The sequence below is a fragment of the Tauraco erythrolophus genome, chromosome 7 (genome assembly GCF_009769465.1).
Source record: "Tauraco erythrolophus isolate bTauEry1 chromosome 7, bTauEry1.pri, whole genome shotgun sequence".
Classification (NCBI taxonomy): domain Eukaryota; kingdom Metazoa; phylum Chordata; class Aves; order Musophagiformes; family Musophagidae; genus Tauraco; species Tauraco erythrolophus.
The window spans coordinates 56,971,383-56,987,847 of record NC_141471.1 but is presented as its reverse complement, the minus strand read 5'-3'; the positions used below and the strand labels follow the sequence as shown (position 1 = coordinate 56,987,847).

The 16,465-nt window shown below is 44.2% G+C and overlaps 1 protein-coding gene across 1 annotated transcript in view; it reads left to right on the top strand.

Annotated features, from left to right (window-relative positions):
- The window catches only part of HECW1 (HECT, C2 and WW domain containing E3 ubiquitin protein ligase 1), a 179,665-nt gene that overhangs the window by 64,124 nt on the left and 99,076 nt on the right, over positions 1 to 16,465 (top strand). The window contains 1 exon segment of the mRNA XM_086614549.1: positions 15,886 to 15,961. Coding sequence (XP_086470675.1) covers positions 15,886 to 15,961 — 76 coding nt within the window.

Below are 16,465 nucleotides of genomic sequence, written 5' to 3'. Positions count from 1 at the left end.
AAAAATATGTCTATAATGTTATATTGGGAAAACGTTATGATCAGAGATAGCTAAAAAAAGAAAGCAGCATTACAGTTTATATGCATCAAGAGACAGACTTAATGCTTTACCGTTATCTTTTAGGTTTACGTTTCCTGGTTTCTAAGAGCTCAACAGGATAATCATGTTCCCTTAACATAGTTTTGCTGATGGAATACGGTTATATAATGATGGATACTTTTCTAAATCAGTTTTGCTATAATTATTACTTGTATGAAAGATTAAGAACAAAAGAGGTTCAAGTGGGGAAATCGATGTAGGTCAGTATGTTATATATCAGCAGATGTGCATATGAATATTTTTAAATAGAATTTTGAACCTTTTGTTCATTTTTAATCCTTGAATCTCTTGAGAAACATTTTCCACTTCCATTAAATATCTGAGGGATTTTTCCCAGCTAGCTAGCTGAGTTCTCAGACAAGCGTGTTTCCACCCATATGGAAAGCATGCAGCCCCTCTCCACTTAATATCTCCAGTTTAAAAGCAGGCTTAAATTCTCACATCTGTAAAGTCTGATGGAAAGCAACTAAATTGTTCTCACATAGTTCTCTTTTTAACTCACTGACTCTGGTTTTTGTTTATGCTGAGGCCCTTTTTGCCTTTATGGCAATGCAGTGGGACTTTATGGTGAACATCAGTATAAACCACATTAATTAGACCATATGTTGATATTCTTAGTAAAGGACCACCAGTATTGCTCATACTACCTAACTAACCTCGGGCAATTGTTGAAGTTTAGTTCACAAGATGTAAAATGGACTCTATTTCAGGTACCAATGCATTTATGACCTTTTGTCTAGCAGACTAGCATTGGACTGTGAATTCCAGAGGTGAAGTATTTGAGGTATCTGTTACCATAGAGCTGATTCAGCTATATGGGAGTAGTTAAGCCTAATACTGGAAAAGTCTGGAGGTGCCACTAGTTGTCAGGAAACCTTGATTTCTGGTTTTAATAGCAGCCTAATTATTTCTCTCATTTTTCCAAAAGGATCTAACTTATCTTCGCCAGCAGGCACATTTGAAAGCTGCTGCCATCAAGTTTGAGTTCTAGCAAAGCTGTAGTGATCATTGTTGAGGTGGGGAGGTGTTGGTGTTTGATTTGGGTTTTTTGAGATGTGTCTGACAGGGAGGGAAGGAATTTTTTAGGATGTGGAAGATCTGGATTTTAGAAATTAATTGCTTGCTTTCCTTATAGCATCCTCCACTAGTCTTCTCTTTTTTTCCCACTCTTCTTCTACAGCGCCTTGCCTTTTCTCTTTTCCCCTTCTTTTTTTCCAGTTTTTATTTCCTTTTCTAGTTCATTTCTTTCACATTTTTCTTGGCTGCTTCCTTTCACAGTTTTGAAGAGCTGCTTGATTAGGAGGTCTAGGCTGCCTGAAAAGCATGCTGGGCTCTGGCCTTGACCAGCCTTTAGGACCACTTGGCTGCCACATCTGGCTGATAACAGTCACTGTGTGAGCCTCAAAGTGGGGTGATCAAAGCTGCCAGTGCACCCAGGCGTGTGGGATATCTCCTGCTTTGCTGCAAGGGTGAGCTGTGGCTACGTCTGAGGCTCAGCTTGCATGTCTGCTGGTTTTGCAGCTGCCTCCCTACACGGTGGTAGCACCCTGTGAGTCTTCATGCTTTTTGGTGCTGCTACCACTGAGATGCTGCTTGGGGTTTGCACGTTTATTTTTCAGTTATGTCTTTGAGGGTGAGGAACGGAGGGAGAAACTGCCAAGTCTGTTTCATGATGTCCTCACTTTCTACTGTGAGTGATGCATCATTGGCAAAGGGGGTCAGCACAGGCTACTTCAGTGTCCTGCAGTTCAGGGATGTATAATGCTGTTGCAGCAGAAGAGGATAAAATATTAATGCCATTAAGTCAGTGACCAAATTCTTACCACTTTCAAAGGGATCAAAATTGACTTCCAGATTCAGCAGTCATCCTTCGTGTCTCACTGTAGACTGGCAGCACAGCCTGCCCCTGGTAGGGGAAGAGTTGTGTGTCTTGTTCTTCTCTTTCCAGCTAATTCAAGGGCCATGGTCCAAGGAGGTGGCTTGTATCAGAACTGCTTCGATGTAGCCCAAAGTTTTGGACACTGACCAAGAAAGTTTTGCTCCTGCTACTGCAGTGTGCTGGGTTTACGGTGATGGGATTTTGGTAGCACGGGAGGGGTTGTGGAAATGGCCCTTGTAAGTAGCTGCAGAAAGCTTTCCCAGCTCCAAAATCAGTCGGACCAGCCTCTGGCCAGGTCAGACCCCCCATCCTCTCAGGCCAGGGCTGAGCCAACCAGCACCTCTGCGAATGCCCTATTTAAGGCGGGGACAAAGGAGCCTGAACCAGAGCTGGACTGACACTGAAGAGAGGGGGGAGGCAGGGGGCTGGCCTCCCAGCCTCCTGGGTGGGCAGCTGCCCGCCCGTCCTGGGCCACTGCCACCTGACTGGAGATGGCCACAGCGGCATGGCTTGGAGAGCTCCAACGCAGCTCACTCCCAGGGCACTTGCTGAATGGAGTTTGTCCTGCTAGGACTGCTGATGTTCGTTGGGACCAGCACGGCTGTAGCGGAGACAGGACTGAGATCTGAGAGAAATGGCTACACAGACACCAAGGTCAGTGAAGATGGAGTGGGAGGAGGTGTGCTGGAGCTGAGGTTCCTCTGCAGGCTGTGGTGAGATGGCAGCAGCCCCTCTGCTGCCCATGGAGATTAATGGTGGAGCAGAGACCCACCTGCAGCCCAAGGAGGACCCCATGCTGGAGCACAGTTGCCTGTGCCTGAAGGAGGTCATAGAGAATGGTCTCCGTTTGCTGCTGGACACTGGCGACGAGGCGAAGAGGCATCTGAAGCCCATGGAGAACCCCACATTCAGAGCAGGTGGCAGCTCCCTAAGAAGCTGTGACTATGTGGGGAAGAAGCCCACACTGGAGTAATCTGATGGGTAAGGATTGCATCCTGCAGGAAGGACTCACGTTGGAGAAGTCTGTGGACTGTCCTGTGAGGAGGGGATCCATTGGAGCAGGGGAAAAGAGTGTAAGGAGTCGTCCTCCTCTGAGAAAGGAGCAGCAGAAACGTGTGATGACTGATGAAATGACCTGCAACTCCCCCGTTCCCTGTCCCCCTGCGCCGCTGGGGGGGAGAAGGTGTTTTTAAGATCTGGCTTGGTTTCTTGTTATTGTCTCTGAAATCAGCTGTTAACGAATTAACTTGATTTGTTCCCAAGCTGAGTCCATTTTGCCCAGGACCATGGTTGGTGGGTGATCCCTCCCTGTTCCTATCTCAACCCTCAAGCCTTTTGTTACATTTTTCTCCTCTCCACCCCACTGAGGGGGAGTAGTGAGTGAGCAACCTCGTGGTGGCTGAGCTGCTGGCTGGGCTAAACCATGACATGCAAGAAGAGAAGAATAGAGTGAGAGCTGCTGCTGGAAGGGCAGCCTTGCCTCATGACACAGCACTGGCCTCTGCTCACGATGGCTTCCAGCTCCAGCAATGGCAGCAGCAACAGCTGAGCTCTGCACACCTCTCTTGCCCCATCTGCACTCTCCTTGCCCATCACCGCTCGTACAGCTGCAGACGGGTGAGCGCAGGGGAGGAAGGAAGGGAGGAGCTGTTTGCCTGGCAGAGGGCAGGAATGTTCCTGGTGGGAATGAGGGGGAAGATGTTTTCTGCAGAAGACACCTGCTTTCATGTAAGTGTGTTTGGCAAGGAGGGGGATCTGGGAAGCAGAGGACATGGAGTTTGCACGGGGGTGGAGGCCACTTCTCTTCTATATGAGTATTGGATGAGGACCATGTGGATGGCGTATGCAGCGTGGGGTATGAACCTCTGCATTGTCTTTGTCTATTCTACAGAGCGGTTTCCCATGGTTGACTGAAGTGTTTGAGATAAATTCTGCACTAATATTCATCAAAACTGACACATGCAACAGAAAACACCTCTGTTGCTGGTAAGATATGATTTATTTGTTAAGATCTACAAGAAGTATATCATTATAAACACTGAAGCTAATGATTTCTCTGCGGTGACAGCACTCCTGCAGTTAGTTGACATCCTTTTTGCCTCCTGTCGTATTTAATGACTTTATGTTCAGAAGTCTTTTGCGTCCAATATGCAGCAGGCCAAATCCTTCACAAGGCTTTCTGTGATGCCCAAATTGCTTGTCGTGAAGTCAGGTATTATTGGAGACTGGATTTTGTACATGCTGCTTCCCTCCAGAAGTCTCTGCCATACCTCAACTTTGCTGTAACACCCCAGCACTGTAATTTTCAGGAGGAGTCTGGCTCCTGTTTTCTTTGTCTTTCGGACTGGTCACTGACATTACATATGAGGAGTAGTAGAGAGAGAGCTGGATTTGCTCATTCTTAAGAGAAGTCTTAGGTGGGATGTTACTGATGCCTCTAACTACCTAATGGATGGTGTAGGGAAGGAGGAGGTAGACTCTTCTCACAGTGCATGGTGAAATGACAACAGGCCATAGACAGAAGTTGCAACGAGGGAAATTCTGATTAGACCTCAGGAGTACTTTTTTTTCCTCAAGAAAGTAGTCAAATATTAGAGCAAGTTTCCTAGAGAGCTTGTGGGATCTCCATCCTTGGCGATACTGAAAACTCAACTGGACAGGGTCCTCAGTAGCCTGCTCTAAGTTGGTCCTGCTTTGACTGAAGGGTCAGATGACTTCAGGAGATATCTTCCAATATTGATTATTCTGTGGCAGTTTGATTACAATCAGTATTCCCACAACACTTGAGGAGATTGTTGACTTTTTAAAGCCCACTGCTATAGAAAGCAGCAAACTAAGAAAAATAAAACAGTGAATGCTGTAGCCAGCAATAGCCAAATAGGAAAACAAAGGCAATTTTTAAGAAAAAGAATTAAAAAAAAACAACCACACAAACAATAAATTAAAAAAAAAAAAAAACCACAAACATGGATTCACTGAAATAGAATAAGCCAAAAGATATAGAGAAACACTGAGTGTGAATGAGGCTGTGTTGACTAAGTGATACTGTAAAAATGATTTTTCTTTTTTACTTTCTTCTCAGCTTTACCCTTTCTGTGCCATCGTAACTAGAAGAATACTCTGTGGAGTAAAATGTTTTATTAGTAATTCAGCAAGATCGAGGAACATTTGAGGTAGCAGAGATATTTCTCTACTTTTTAAATCAAACTATAAATCTTTGCAGTCGCCTTATTTCTGCCTAAAGTAGGATCCAAGGTTGAAAGTAAAGGGTCTGTAACTCACTTCTGGAAATAATGGTATTCATAGTGAATTGATATTTGGGGCATTCATTTAGAAGAATGGGCATTGTTCACTGCCTTGCTGCTTCTTTTATGGCGTAAAGGGTCATTGACTTGATTCCCTTGTCCGGACTCTTTGACAGCAAGACTAATGCACTGAGCAGTTCTTGAAATACAGCTTCACCGAATGATGTGATTGTCTCTTACCACATGTGAGCATTTCTCATCTGCGTACTTGGCCCAACCAAACTACATTAGGAGAACGAGGAGTTTCTGAAGCTCTAAGGAAGGCTGCCTGGAAGCACAAACTGCTCCTTAACGCAGTTTCCTGCCTTCCAAAGACATGGTGGATGTGTCACAGTTTAGAGTATTCCACTATATATGCCCTGCATTTTGATCACTGTCATTGAAGGCATTGAGAGCAGCCCTGCGGAGAAGGACTTGGAGTTACTGGTGGATGAAAAGCTGGACATGAGACTGCAATGTGCACTTGAAGCCCAGAAAGCCAACTGTATCCTGGGCTGCATCCAAAGAAGAGGGACCAGGAGGTCAGGGAGGTGATTCTCCCCCTCTGCTCTGCTCTCCTGAGACCCCACCTGGAGTACTGCGTCCAGCACTGGAGTCCTCTGCACAGGAAAGACATGCACCTGTTGGAGTGGGTCCAGAGGAGAGCCATGAAGATGATCAGAGGTCTGGAGCACCTCTCCTATGAAGGGAGGCTGAGAGTTGAGGTTGTTCAGCCTGGAGAAGGCTGTGGGGAGACCGTATTGTTGCCTTTAAGGGCTTATAAGAAAGATGAGGCCAGACTTTTTGGTACGGCCTGTTGCGATAGAACAAGGGGCAATGGCTTTAAACTAAAAGAGGGTAGATTCAGACTAGGTATAAGGAAGAAATTTTTTATGCTGAGGGTGATGAAACACTGGAACAGGTTGCCCAGAGAGGTGGTAGATGCCCCATCCCTGGAAGTGTTCACGGTCAGGTTGGACGGGGCTCTGAGCATTCTGATCTAGTCAAAGATGTCCCTGCTCATTGCAAGGGAGTTTGGACTAGATGACCTTTAATGGTCCCTTCCAACCCAAACCATTCTATGATTCTGTGATTGCTCTGTAGTGCAAAGAGAAAAGGCATGAGCGGCAATTTTTTAGTTCTTCATACAAACAAAATGTTTTCTTGAAAAGTTTGAATTTGGAATCTACAGGGCAAATTTTAGGCAGAGTTGCAGGATCTGAACAGTGCCCAGTGGGGCTGGGTCACCTCTCAATGGCAGAGCTCACAGTTGTTTCAGTGGGAGTAGGGGCTTGCTTACCTGTTCCGGACAGGGTAAAATTTACAGGTGATTCTTGCTGTCAGGTGTACAGGTCTGATCCTGTCTTGCATTAGGCAGCTGCCTGATGTAAATGTGATCATAAACCTGGATTTTCTTAGAGGCTTTTTTCTGGAGGATGGTAGCTCTGGGAAGCACAAAGCTGTTCAGCAACTGCAAGGAGCCTTCTTCCCTGCTAACTCGACCAGAGTTTGTTTTACACATTGGGACTGTAAACTACTGTCATCCTTTGAACCACTTTAAACTTGCTGAGAGGCTCATTAGAGCTCAAAGGCTCACTGGCTCAGATAGCATGCGGCCTCAGAGCCAACACGTGAGCGCTTGGTGAGAGATGCTGCAGAAAGCATCCTCCCAGATGTTTGCTACATGTAAAGAAAAAAACAGGTGCTGCTTAGATGTAGTCCAGCCATCGACCCAGAAAGCACAACCCAAAGCCTATCCACATGCATGTGCGATTGTGTTTAAATATCTGAAAATCTAAGAGTTTATTTAAATGAAGTTTCAAAGACTGAAGGAGGATCAGAATCTCTAATCAAAGCTTTTCCTCTGCTGCCAAAGGATTGCTGAAGTTATTAGGCAGAACTGCTGAAACAATAGGAAAGCTGAATCTAATAAAATTTTGGAAGAAAAAGATACTGGACTCTGTGGGAGATACTGATTTGTTGCCTCAATCCTTCATTTTGTTTTAATTGAAAATGGTTGCTCGTAACATCCCGATGCTAGCTGCAGGGTATGCTGAAACAGCATTCTACCCACGTAGGGTAGGTTGGGGAATATGAAATATCTTCATGCCAGCATGGAGACCTCATACACTTGGTATGTACTGTCATTGAATGTCCTCTTGTCATAAGTCTGTTGATAGTTGCCTTCTAGAGGACTTCACTGATGATACTAAGCAGCAATTTTCTTCTGCTAATTTGGTTTGGCTTCCAAGGAAAGGATTTATAACATTTTCAATGGGGCAAAAAAATTGTTTACTTGCTTTCTTGCTACCTTTTTTAAGGGTTTCTAGGGTAGAAGTTTTTGCAATGAAAAGCTTCTGTCTCTTGGGAATAAATGAAGTAATCAATAAACACTGCTGGAAGATGAGGCAAAAGGAGCTTTCTGCAGACAGAGCAATTGCCATATGCCTGCAAAAGGCAAATTCTCTCAATTAGGGAATGGCTTTGAGAAGGTGGTGTGTTCCAAGGCTAGAACGGTGCTGACCGTGACACATGGGGGAAGACTCTACATGTGTGTGGTCACAGTTCTTCAGGGATATGAGCTGGCTGTGGAGAGCCCAGCAGGGAGTTAGGCACTGCTGTTGGGAAGCACCTGATAGAAAAGTACTGTGGTGCCAGCACAGTGGCTTAACGAGCTAACAGGATAAGTCGAATATACCGTGTTCAAGAGCTGGATAATTCTGTTAACAGTGAGGGCTGTAGCAGAAGCACTACCACTAATTAGGGCTAGATTTTCAAAGTGGTGCCTGGGATTATAGCCATAATTCTGTCAGTGACAGTCATTTGCTCCTTTCACTGTTCGCCCCTTACATCCCAATGTGCCCTATGTTCCCAAGATGTGGAAGAAATCAAGCGATGGAGAGAAAAGAAGCACTTAGTCTGTTTATTTAGTCTTTTTTTTTCCTTTCTTTCCCAAAACTACTTCTTTTTAAATTCAGCACTATGAGGAAATAGGAGTATTCACCCATTTGCAGATCTACTGAGGACTGTTCCCCCTCCGAAGACGATGGCATGATATGAAGCAAGAGCTTGGCAGGATGTCTTATGCTCTTTACTGTGAAAAGACCTTTCCTTGCTGAGCTGTGGAAAATGTAAGCCGTTTGCCACTTGCTTAAGGAATTGTCTTAGTGTTAAGGGTTCAGTGAAATCAAGATGAGAATGGTAGAAGACAACAGAACTAGGTTAGGGGAGACTAATTTTATTAGGACCTTGCCATGTACACACAGGTCTGCTAAAACAATAGCTCAAAGTTGGTTAAGCTGACATCAGCAATGCTGTGCAGAGTGGAAACTGCTGCTCTGCCCCTGCGTCGGGCTGGGGAGTTTTGGACCCATCTTAGGTCTCAGATGAACTGAGGAATGCAAAGAGGTGAAAGGAGATGGAGAACCAAGCGTCAGCTTCTTATTTTGCTCCTGGTCATTGAGTTCAGGCTATTAACCTTATTTATTTCACTTTAATTCTCTGGGCAAGTTTAGTGCTCTTGAAAAGCAGAGAACAGAAAACTGGAGCTTGAAGCAAGCGTAATGCAGGCAGTTAGTGGACAGCCTGTCTTTTCCCCCAGCTCTGCAACACCACGTCTTTAGCTCTGACACATCTAGCAGTATTTTTTTCTGTTTACTGATGCACAATTTGGGAATATGTTGAGGTTGTTTCTCGCTTGTGACTTGAATCAAGCACGGGTCACAGCCTTCCCTTTTTGCAATGCTCTCATCTTCTTTTCGTCTACAGTCAGAAAATATTTTGCTGCTTCACTTTTGTAGTTTCTAGATTTCTTTCATTGTACACTTCCATCTTCCATACAGGTTTGGATAGTGCTGCTTGGAAGCATGAGCCCCTGAACACTTTGATATGTTCTTAGATCTGCTTTTGTAAAGAGAAGCTTTTGTGAATAGGTAGTATGGTCCAGGCTAGAGCTTTTCCAGTTTACAATACCTGACTATTTAATCCCCATTAAATATTACTGTAGTTACAATCTGTGCTGTCAGTGTAAAATATTCTACATTTTAATTAACACCTTTAAAATTGGAACTTGATTGAATTGGGCATGAAGTCGTGTCCATGATTTTCGCTATATAAGGTCAACAAATACAAACAGGTAATGTAGCACTGTTTTTAATGTCACTGCAATTTCCTCTGTTTTAAATGTAAGAAATGCTGGCCCATGTGAGATAACGTATATCAGTTATGATCATTAAATATTATTCTTTTGCAGCAGAAGCTACTGATACAGAAGTGCTTTGGCTGTCAGTGAAGAGTAAGATTTCTTAAACCAGATGTTTCTTCTACTTATGGGAAAAGAAACTTTGCTTAGCTTTGTTGAATCTCTTTGTGTGGTTGCAGGGGCCAAAAATGCCCTTCTGGAGAGGGAAGTGTGTTACAGAATGTTAAGACTAAAGTGTAACAGTGTTTTTCTGTGCTGTGTGTGGGTAAAAGGAGTAAGTGCTTGTATATGTCTAGCTGTGGTAGAAGCGTGTAATAAAATGGTATTAATCCTATTTCATATCAGCAGGACTTTTAAAATATTCAAGTTGGGCTGCACAATGTACAAACATGCTGAAAGTGACTTAGTGGTGCAAAGCATGATTTACCAGCATGCTGCGCTATTACTGATCACTGTGGGGCCCAAAAGCAGATTTTCTGGTACAGCACCTGGCCAACACAGTTGCAGCTTCTTCCAGACCTGCCTTCACGCTATATGTATGTACAGAGGTACAGGGGGGCTGAATAAAGGGCACCCAAGGAGTTCCCTGTAAGCTACTTTACTTTTAGGAGCAATAGTGTTGTCCTTGTTACTCTTCTGCGTATCTAGGTGGACTGGTGAAGGATAAGATATTTTAGGAGATATTTTTAATTAGCTATGAGAATCTCTGTTTCTTATCTTCTGCTTAAACAAGGGTTTAGTGATGCACTTGGAATTTTGCCTCAGCAAGAGCTGATGAACTGTAGTGCTTTGTGATTTCTCAATATTTTGGGTTTTCTTCATAACACATACCATGGCTAAAGAGGGAGAGAGTCTCAAGGGCTCCATTTGCTAGTGTGAAGCCTGCCTCCTTTCTCATTCAGGGTCACATAACTTCCCTCCAGCATTTGCAGGAACTACTCACAAGGAAAAGTGATGTTAGGACAAGACTCTATTTAGCTTCCAGTCATCTCCTTCTGTCTTCTTTTTTCTCTCTACTGAAAAAAAAAGGAAAAGTGCTACCAAACATGGACCTTTTCCTGAGTTCAGCAAGTCCTGAGAGGCTTGGATCTGGCCTCACGGACCTCCTCATGTTTCACAGATAGCCATCATGGGCTCTGGAGGTTGTCTTTTGCCATGCTTGAGAGATTGGGAAGGTCTGTAACAGACCAGAAGATTTTACAGGGTGTGTTTACTGGAGGATATTTTAAAGGAAGTACTGATGCGCTGAAGGGAAAGGATGCCATCCAGAAGGACCTTGACAGGCTTGAGAGGTGGGCCTGTGCATACCTCATGAAGATCAGCAAGACCAAGTGCAAGGTCCTGCATGTGTGTCGAGGCAATGCCAAGCACAAATACAGGCTGGGCAGAGAATAGATTGAGAGCAACCCAGAGGAGAAGGAGTTGGGGGTGTTGGTTGATGAGAAGATCAGCATGAGCCAGCAATGTGCGCTTGCAGTCCAGAAGCCAACCCTATCCAAGTCGAAGGAGGTGATTCTGCCCCTCTGCTCTTGTGAGATCCCACCTGGAGTACTGCATTCAGCTCTGGGATCCTCAACACAAGGAGGACATGGAGCTGTTGGAGCAGGTCCAGAGGAGGGCCATGAAGATGATCCAAGTGCTGGAGCACCTCTCCTGTGAAGCCAGGCTGAGAGAGTTGGAGTTGTTCAGCCTGGAGAAGAGAAGGCTCCAAGGTGATCTTATAGCAGCCTTCCAGTACTTAAAGGGGGCCTACAGGAAAGCTGGAGAGGGACTTTTTACAAGGGTATGTAGTGGTAGGACAAGGGGCAATGGCTTTAAACTGAAAGAGGGCAGATTTAGATTAGATATAAGGAAGAAATTTTTCACTCTGAAGGTGGTGAGGCCTTGGAACATGTTGCCCAGAGGAGTTGTGGCTGCTCCATCCCTGGAAGTCTTCAAGGCCAGGTTGGATGAGGCTTTGAGTAACCTGGTGTAGTGGAGGGTGTCCCTGCCCGTGGTAGGGAGGTTGGAACTAGATGATCTTTAAGGTTCTCTTCCAAACCATTCTATGACTCTGTGATTCTCTAACTACTTGAGTGCAGGCACTCCCATCAGTGGCAATGACACCGGATCTGATTACAAGCAAAGGAAGTAAAAGGAGGTTTGAATCTGGTTCAGGAAGCCTTTGGTTTTCTGAGAGATTCAGCTAGGCTTGAAGTTGCAGCTCACATCCCCTCTCTTCGTATCTAGATTTGACAGAAGCATGTAATAAAAGCATATTCATCCTGTTTCATATCAGCAGGACTTGTAATTAGGATGGACTGCACAGTGTGCAAACATGACATTATAAACTGAAAATATTGAACTAATTCAAACTGAACTTCACTTCAAGGGCATAAGAGAGCACCAAAGTTATTGAGGGAAAATCACATTTGTTCCTTTTCATAGCAAGGACTTCATGTCCATAGGATGTCAAGTGCTGAGATGTCAACTACCTATGCTTTAAGTGGCAGTTGAGAAGATTGAGTTTTTTAGCTCCTGATGATGAAATTCAACATTTATTTACAGTGACAAAACTCCCAGTGTAATTTTATTGTAGCCACTAAAATCAGTCTGGATTTATTTCATGATAAATGGCAAGCAGGAAGAGTATGACCCGTGCTCTTCCGCATCCCAGGGCTCAAGACACTATGAACTCCAGTCGGTGCGGTGTGGTGGTTGGCAAGCGTTGGCAACCGCACGCCCTCCTTTGTCCTGGCCTGTGCTAAGTGCTCTTAGCCTTGTCCTCGCTGCTGGGGACGGTCTGGTATTGCGTTAGAAAACGGTGAATCCAAACTGCAGCGTAGTTTTCTTCCTTTTCAGAAAATCAGATTTAATGTCGGGAGACTTTTCTCTTTGTTTTTGAGTCCCTGTTATGTTTGGTTTGGTCCTAAAAGACTTCCCTTCAGTAGGACAGCAGGGCAAATGTGATGACCTGAGCTGGTCAGGGTGCTGAGGGGAGAAGACCTGTGTGCTTCTCTTGCTTGGCACAACGAGCTCAATCACACTGAGCTCCTGGTGCAGCTTCCCTTCCTCCAACACCATTCTTTCTGACTCCTTATTATTAAATAATAAGTAAAGTATTAAAGTAAATCACTTTCCCAATCTTCCTAATATTCTTCCCTGGGTACTTCCATGCATAACCACTCCTTCCTTTGAGAGAGAACGTCTGCCTGCTCGAGCCCCATCTGACACATGTCCTGCTGCACCTGAGGACCTGTACAGCAGGTGAGGAGGTGCAGTGTATGAGTGGGGGGAGTGGCAGACCAGTGCCACCAGACCACTGGAGGATGAGAAACACAGTTCAGGATGGTAGAGCTATACAGGAGGCATTTGGCTCAGTTGCATGAAGTCTTTAATGCCAGGTCCAGGTCTCAGCCCGATGATCAGCGCCTCTCTCCCTCAGCCTTTCAGCTGCACGTTCCTTTTCTTGGCTACCTGGACAGGATGAAAATTGGAAAAGCTTCAAGAAAGTGCTGTGGTGTGTTCCGGATTACTGAGGTTAAGCGTAAGGCATTACCGAAATGCCTAGCATTTTGATGTAGCGTTGGGTCTCAGAGAGTTGTGCTGGGATAACCTAAGGAGTATATAATTCATTTATGCAGCAGGACTGGTTTTTTAGGCCTTATTTTCATATCCCAACTTCAGACCTTGCCTATGCAGCAAGCACCTGCTTCTGCAAGCAGCTGCCTGCCTGGTGCACCCCCCCTGGCGTCCACAGGGGTAATCTGTAATCTGGGGTGCAAAGCCCCTCTCACCAGGAGATGCTCGTAAGGCTTGGTTTGTCTTTACAACACTGTCTGAGTTTTTGATCTCTGAAAAAATCGTTAAGGGTTTTAAAAGTAAGTCTCTTCGTTTTGTGAAAATAGGAACTAGATGAGAGGAGAGACCAGGGCTGCCCCGTGCCACACAGCCAGTCCCAGCCAGCTCCAACAGCCTTTTGGTCTTCACTGAGGGAATCACTATGGGGGAAGCTGTGGCCGCATCCTCCTTAAACCTTTGTCTGAACTGGGATTAGGAAAACTGGGATTAGCAAAATTATATCAAGACTTCCAAAGCACTAAGTGAGAGCTGTTTTCCATTGAAAGCCAGGGGGAACATTTATTAACCATCAGGTCATTTAAGAACTTGACCCTGATATAACACACGTGTCGTGTCTATAAAATAAAAAAGACAGGAGCACTTCCCAGCTCCCAGGTGCAGATGTGCACCCCAGCCTCCTCACAGCTTACCACTAGGCTGAGATCTGGGATGTACCCTGCTTTTTCACCCCACTCCAGCCTCCATCTGCCTTAATTTCAATGGGAAAACATGGGGCGAGTGGAAATGGGGGGAGCAGTACCAGCAGCTCTGTGATTGCATGACTGGGGAGTGAGCACTTCACAGTATGGTGTGGGGTACACCTGTTTCACAGAATAGATGGATCCTTTAGGAGAAAATAAATTTATTTTTTGTTGTTTCACTTATGGGACTGGATATGTTACTACTCTGTATAATGCCAAGCTTTGCCAGTGCAGGTTTGGCCATGCTAGGGGTGCTTTGCCAGTGTAATACTCTAGTATGACTGTCTTGATAGAATTTCAGTAATGTAGATACGTCCCAAAAAGGATTCTTTAAAAGCACCATATTTTTTAAGTTCTGAACAGGCCGGTATTTGCTGGACCTCTTCAGATCCACTCCAGTCTGTTCAAAGCATGGACTGTTAAACTATTCACACTGATTCGTGGCAGATCTAAAAACCCCAGAGAAATGTTTAAGTACTGGAAAAAAGCACGTGTTTTGCAAATGTGCACATATCTAGGTCAGTTGGCCCAGTTACTGTCCTGGACAAAATCACCAACAAGATCATAAGTAGTAAGCATTCAAGGATAATGTGTAATAAATGCCAGCAGTGAAGTAGTATGAAAAACACATCTTGAGAAGGAAATGTTGTTGCTTCTTGGTGGGATCACAATTTTGGATGGTAAAGATTACTGAGTTCTTGTCATAAAATTCTCATAGTCACATATAATATTCTGATTTAAACATGTCTCTATCTAGAAATCAGTGGTGGCTTTAATAAATAAATTGAAACTTGCTTAGCTGAGAAATCCAAAAGTACAAGTGTAACCGCTCACAGTGATCCAACAGGGATATTTCTACTGGAATGTGCTCGTAGTCCAGCTCTACTCAGTACTTGTTTTCCCTTTTAAATCGTCCGTAAGAAACAAACTTGTTATGATGAAAAGTCAAGTCCAACAGAGCCTTTTTTTTTTTTTAGAATGATGTCTAAATCCACCCTGTGTATTTATGATCCAGGCCTCACTTCTGTCTTGACCTGCTGGCTGTGCTGCTTGTTTAATCCATGCTAGCTGGGCTGCTCTGCCCCCTTGCCCAGGCTTCGAACTCTCTAGGGGCAAAGAGCAGCTTGTTTTCCAAGTTCAGCTTGAATACACAATATTTAATATACTGAGCAATGAGTCACAGCTGAGTGGGACTTCAGTTACTGTCTCCTGGCAGGAATTGGAACTTCAATGCATAAATGCTCTTTTTCTTTTCTGCCTGAAAGCTGAATGGCAAGAGTGGCAAGGAGCTGCGGCTGCTCGGGAGTAGAGCAGCACTTGGTTTGAGTCCAAAGGCGGTGGGAGGTAGTAATAGTAGCACCACCTCGCTGCTGCACGTGGAGCGTGACTCCCAATGGCATCTCCTCTGCTCTGTTCAGGGAAACAGTGGTGAAAACTGCTGATGGTGGGTTTCTGCTGGTACCTCAGACACTGGCTCAAAGGCGTTCTTGCTTCCCGGTTCTGACCAAAGCCAGAAGGTAGCCCGGGTCGTAATTTGCACAACAGCAGCCCACCAATAAACTCGCTGATCCAAAGACTGACATGAAAACCTAAACGGTGGAAGGCAAATTATCATCTCTTGATCTTTTTTTTTTATTTTTTTCCAGATCACTCTCAATGCTTATTATCATAATTCACAGTTGTTTTTCACACGGAGTATTAGTAACCTTTCAGAAGTCTTTCTCACATGTATGCAATAAACTTTCTGGAACAAGATTTTCTACACTAGTAATAAGATGTTAAAGACAGAAATTGTTTTTAGAGGTGAAGGCCACATCCCTATCTTTATGTGCTACTTTTATCTCCTGTTTAATAAGCAGTTCTTTTTTGTGTAAGGAGCTGCTGTATTAAAATTACAGTGGTATTTTTGTATCATTGAGTTTTCTTAAGGAAAAGCCTTCAGGAAGGGATGACTTAGGCCACTAATGGTTAAATTATTACTTGGATAAAAATATTGGTTTGATTAATGGTCATCTGATTGATTCTTAGTGGCAAAACTAAGAATCTGTAAAAAAGACAGTTACTAAGCAATTTGTCTGTTCAAGAGTTATTAGTCTCTCACCATTATTTTTCTTCCAGCAGATTTTTAAAAGTATCACCAATGAAGATTCAATCCAGGGACAAGGAAGTCGGAGGCTGATAAGTTTTTCATTGTCAGGTAAGTCACTTCTGATGTGAAAATTTTAAGCCTAGAGAGTGGGAAACTGAAGTTACTAAAACTTTTCATGTGTATGTGTGTATATGTATATATTTATGCATGGGGTTTTTGCCTGTTGCTCTAGAAGTGACACTGAGACAGAAAATTAATATCTATGATTATTGTCACACTCTCTTCCTTCAGTGAGAATTACGTGAAGTGTCTTGTTCAAGTAGAGTTTTGGAGCCAAGTTAGGTTTTCCTGTTTACAATTAAATGTGGTGCTACATATGTAGGTCAGGGAAAGCAAGGTCAAAGGCATGCGCTTTACTTACGGAGCAAAATGTGATTTATGGTAGTCCTCTGCTTGCTGGAGATCACGTTCCACAGTCTTTATCTGGACCTGAGGCAGATCCATGCACCGTGGTGCACAAGCTTGTCTGCGTTGCTCGGCTGTGACTCTCAGACTTCTTGAGCCAGGAGACTGCTCTCAGTCCTCTAAATTTTCTGAAGAATGTTCAGCCTC